The 5,076-nt window shown below is 38.3% G+C and overlaps 1 protein-coding gene across 1 annotated transcript in view; it reads left to right on the forward strand.

Moving 5' to 3' along the window:
* Positions 1 to 733, forward strand: part of LOC106530204 (ADP-ribosylation factor-like protein 13B) — a gene marked incomplete at its 3' end in the record, with an annotated part of 8,433 nt that extends 7,700 nt beyond the window's left edge. The window contains 1 exon segment of the mRNA XM_014025793.1: positions 484 to 733. Coding sequence (XP_013881247.1) covers positions 484 to 733 — 250 coding nt within the window.
* Positions 734 to 5,076: the final 4,343 nt, after the last annotated feature.

Raw genomic sequence — 5,076 nt, forward strand, 5'->3', positions numbered from 1 at the left:
CCCGGACCGGGATTTGAACCGGTGACCTTCTTGCTGAGAGGCATCAGCTCTACCAACTGAGCCACCGTGCCGCCCTTTTTTTTTCTCAAAAACCCCAAATAACTTTTTCTACAAAYACTTTTATTCAATTAAAAGCCCAGCATTTAGGAATACGCATCACCGCCTTCTCTCATTTCAGAGTTTTAAGATCGTCTTGTGATGAGAAATGACAAAAATGTAGCCGTTATAGCCAAAACTTGAAATAACTTTATGCGAGATACTGTGATAAAACAAGATGTCACAATGTGAGGGAAAACGACTCTTAGCTACTACCACATAAGATTTTAGCTCAAAATCTGTAAAACTACTGTGGTTTTTCTTGTTGAATGGTGTGGACGAGTTTAGCATTGCTTCCTGTAACTTTCATGCAGTGAGATGGGTGATAATGAAGTCCTGTGATGGAGGTTTCCTCCGATTTTTCAGCTTGAATGATTTGTCTTCCAGAAAATCCACAGGACGTGGCCCCCACTGTGGGCTTCTCCAAGGTCGACCTGAAGCAGGGCAAGTTTGAGGTGACCATCTTTGACCTGGGCGGTGGCAAAAGGATCCGGGGCATCTGGAAGAACTACTACTCGGAGTCGCACGGCGTTGTGTTTGTGGTGGACTCCAGCGACGTCCAGCGGATCCAGGAGACGCGCGAGACCATGACGGAGGTCCTGCAGCACCCCCGCATTGCTGGGAAACCTGTTCTAGTGTGAGTGAGAAACCGAAAACACAGAAAACCTGGGAAGACGACGAACATTCCGTTACTCTTTCTTTTTCTTTTGTTTTGTCCTCTGCTGATGGTGTCCGGTTCATCCGGTGTGTGCTGCATGCTGATTCTCGGAGGCATCTGTTTWATCAGTAATCAGAACACACAACCCAGGCCGAGGAGCAGGGAGATGAAAGTAATATTTTGTGAAATGCAGAGCATTCTAATCAGCGATCAGCACAGTCACATTTCCATAAGATTTCCAGCCGCTGTAACTATCTGCATTACAAAATCTGACTGTGGCAACTGTCCTTGGGACAACTTTTTCTGTTTTCTCAGTGACTGGTTCATGTTTCGTGTTTCAATTCTTTATTCATTTCCTTAAAACAAAACAAATAATTTTAAATACAATATACAATAAAAAGAAAAATATAAAAAGAAAATTGAGAGAAAATAAAATACAAATGTATATNGTCCTTGACACACATGCACAGTAGTGGTAACTGGGGTAGGCCGTGGACGTCACAAGACATTATACAGACAGGCTCTGGTATCATGGCTACCTGACAACAGAGCTCAAAGTGTGGGATCATTTTAAGAAAATGAAAGAGAAACCTGTGTAATATCTGCAGAGCAGAACTTACCTTCCACACCTATTATTTTTAGTTAGCATATAGCTAAAATCTAACCATGGTTATATAATAGCAGCTGCATTCTGACATGATATGCTCCATGTTTTATATTCAGTTAACGTATGATCTGATTAGTCGACTAATCGAAAAAATAATTGGTGATTAATTGATTATAAAAATAATCGTTTGTGGCAGCCCTAATCACAACATATRTTTATATTTACATCTTTATCCTTCCTTTATCCAGAGTGTAGGTGAAAACTAAATATAGCACTAATGTAGCTAAATTAGCAAGGYTATAAACAGCATAAAACAAACAGAGAAATACTGGAGAATAATATGTTTGTATAGCAGTAAAGAGATCACAATGTATTCCCTTTGAATCTTTTGGTCAAACTGTTGGAAATATACAAAAGTTACATATATACGTAACTATAGAACGTTGTTTTAGTGAATGAGTAAAATAGCACACAGCATGGGTGAGCAGTTTGATTGCAAAATTGTGCAGGAGAAGCTCTGAAWATATGTTATGCCATTCATTTGTTCTGAAATGCTTCTAATGCTCTTTGAAACAGATCTGGACAGCAGACAAGTTCTCAGTCTCTTGTACTGAACACGTTGTTAGATTTACAGAAAGCACAAAGCCCTTTTCACTGATGTAAATATGAAATAGCAGTTCACCTGTAACAGTTATACTGCAGATGGTCCTGCTTTTTSTCAGTTGGCCACATAAAACACTTCTACTTTTCTCCTTGTCTCGGGCTTTTCTGAAACACGTGAGTCCTTTCAGAAAATCGGTAGCTGAAACCAGACGAGTGGATTCTTGAGGGAAAGGGAAGCAAATTAAAACACTTCAACGCCAAAGTGCTTCTGGAAGGAGATGGACTTTGATTGATGATATCAAAGTGTGTAGGCATAATGAGGAGGAGACTGATGGCTGAAAGCACCTGCTTAAAGGCACGGCTGCATCTGCTGAGCTCGTCTTTCAGGAGAGAGAGCGTCAATGTTTTTTTTTTAGCTTGTTTTCTTAATTTGTCACAAGAGGGAAAACTGTCAACAAGACACTTTCCTGTTTGGTGACGAGAGGTCTGTTCAGATACAGTAAAGTAAACGAAACAAGGTTTGGACGATGTTGAGCAATTACACTTTTTTTATTCAAGTTAATTTCTAAAATTACAGATTTAATGTAAATAATTACATCTGGGCTGTATGGACTCGCAGTAGTTAGAGCCCAAACTGCTCGGCCTCGGTGATGCCTCCAGAAATTATTTTTTATGGGGTGGCCATGTGGAGAACAATGGACATCCTGGGGTGGCACACCAAAAACAAAAAAACAATAAAATAATTCAAAATAGTGTCATGCTGCTGTTGTAAAATGCAGATTTTGAAAATGTTGGCAATATGTTAGGAAACTGCTGACTGATGTACCTCAATTTCTTATTTTACATGTGATATAACTGAATGTGTGACATGCATAGACCATTTTAATCCAGGAGTGTCAAACTTATTTTAACTTTCGTGTTTAACTTCGACTAAACAAGGAACATCCCGTGCCATGTCTCATTGCTACAGCTTAACATGGCTAACAAACAATAACTGAGCTCTACGTGGTATTTTTTGCATAAGAATAGCATTTTAACATGTTCTCTTATAAAGGCTGAAAAGTATTACATGTATGAATGACCAAATATCCAATAAATAATACAGAAATACTATTAAAAGTAAAAGAAAGACTTTTACTCACTGTTGAGTTGTGATGAGTGCAGTTAGGTCTATTTCTATTTGGACACTGACACAATTATTTTTCTTTTACCTGGTTATTGAACCATATTCAAGTTATAGTTATATAATCAGCGTCCTTGGGTGTCCTGAAAGGCGCTTTATAAATAAAATGCATTATTATTATTATTGTTATTATTGTTATTGTTATTATTATTATTATTATTATTATTATTATTATTATGTACATGGACATGTCCAGACATTCAGCTTTCATTTGAGGGTATCCACATTAAAACTGGATGAAGGGTTTAGGTCAGAGGTGCCCAAAGTGGGGCCCGCGGGCCAAAATTGCCCCCCCGAGCCATTTGATTTGGCCCACCAGCAGTTGTCCTGCTTACTAGATTGTACTGTAATTATGTTAAGATTAAATATAAAATACAAGTATAACTAAAAGAGACATTTAGATTAGATTTAAGCACATATCTAGATTTGCACACCTTATAAGACCACATATATTCAAATTTTAAATTATGAAAAGTCCCATGAGTCTTTGCTGCCCGCGCATACACTGAATTTTCTCCATGTCCATGGGCTGAAAAAAAAACTAAAGAATGTGGGCAACCATACTGGCTGCTATCTTAATCATAAAAAATAAAACAACTTTACTTAAGTATTTACATTTCTTATATTATTGCATTTGGCCCACGGCACTCAGATTGATTTTAATTTTGGCCCTCTCAGGGAAAATGTTTGGGCACCCCTGGTTTAGGAGTTTCAGCTCCTTAAAGGCACAGTGTGTAGGATTTGTTGTTTTCAGCGACATCTAGTGGTTGAGTGGTTGAATCATCCTCCCTGGTCCTCCNAAAAAATCTTATAATATCTGCCCCTTTCCCCCCAAGAATAAGTTCATGTAACAAAAAATTTATGTTATTAACAAAACAAAAGACAAGAACATCTAATCCCTCTATAACAACAATTTATATAGATAAACCTTATACTATTTCGTATTTCTTTAACAATCCAACTTTTATAATTTTCTTAAACGTACACAATGATCCTGCATTTTTTACATCACTCCCCAAATTATTCCATAGATTTATTCCTTGAATTAAAGTACACCGTTCGTTCAAACTAGTAGCCTGGTTTAAACCAGACCCTGTCCTTCACTTTGCTTTGTACAAGGGTCTGGACTTGATGCATAGAGAATCGTTTCTTGCAGGAGGCGTGGCCTCTGCTGAAGCATGTGTGTGTGTCGCTGTGAAGGAGGCTAAGCTAAGAAGGTAACCGGAAATCGCGTGTGCTGTAAACAACCCTACTGAGAGGARARAWRYRHYGAGCYRAACGAGACGACTGTAAATGAGAGCTGCTGCTTTGTCAGACAAATTTAATTTAATTTGAAGACTTATCAACACGGACTGGCTTCATTCACTTCCTCCACTGCTGTATGCTAAATTAACTCGCAGACACTGCGCAGAACATCGACGTCATTCAAAACTCCTCCTTCTGTTTGCTGATTGGCCCAGGTAAAATAAACTACAAGCAGACACTGTGCAGAACATCGACGTTCTGTTCTCTGATTGGCCCGGCTGAAAATCTGCCAGTGAAATCCATCTCAATGGGAGAAGTCCCAGACGGAGCAGTGAAGGGAAACTAGAATTGAGCGGAGCTGCGTAGGAAGGCAAGGGCCAGGCTACCAAACTAGTTCTGAATTTGTGTTTTACAAATATCTCTGTCCCTTTAAGGTTATAACAACTCTTTCTCTTAACAAGTTTTACTTGGATGTTTAAAGGTAATGTGTTTTTGTGGGCCTTATACATAACCTGTAGAATATTATAATAAACCAAATCAAAGAACTTCAATATTTTCAATTTACCAAATAATGAATTTGTTGGATCACGACAATGTTTTCCAGTAAAAATTCTCACAGCTCTTTTCTTTAATAAAAAAACAGGTTTTGTAATTGTCCTACATGCTTACCCCCAGACTTCAGTA

This window comes from Austrofundulus limnaeus, unplaced genomic scaffold, assembly GCF_001266775.1.
Source record: "Austrofundulus limnaeus strain Quisiro unplaced genomic scaffold, Austrofundulus_limnaeus-1.0 Scaffold499, whole genome shotgun sequence".
Classification (NCBI taxonomy): domain Eukaryota; kingdom Metazoa; phylum Chordata; class Actinopteri; order Cyprinodontiformes; family Rivulidae; genus Austrofundulus; species Austrofundulus limnaeus.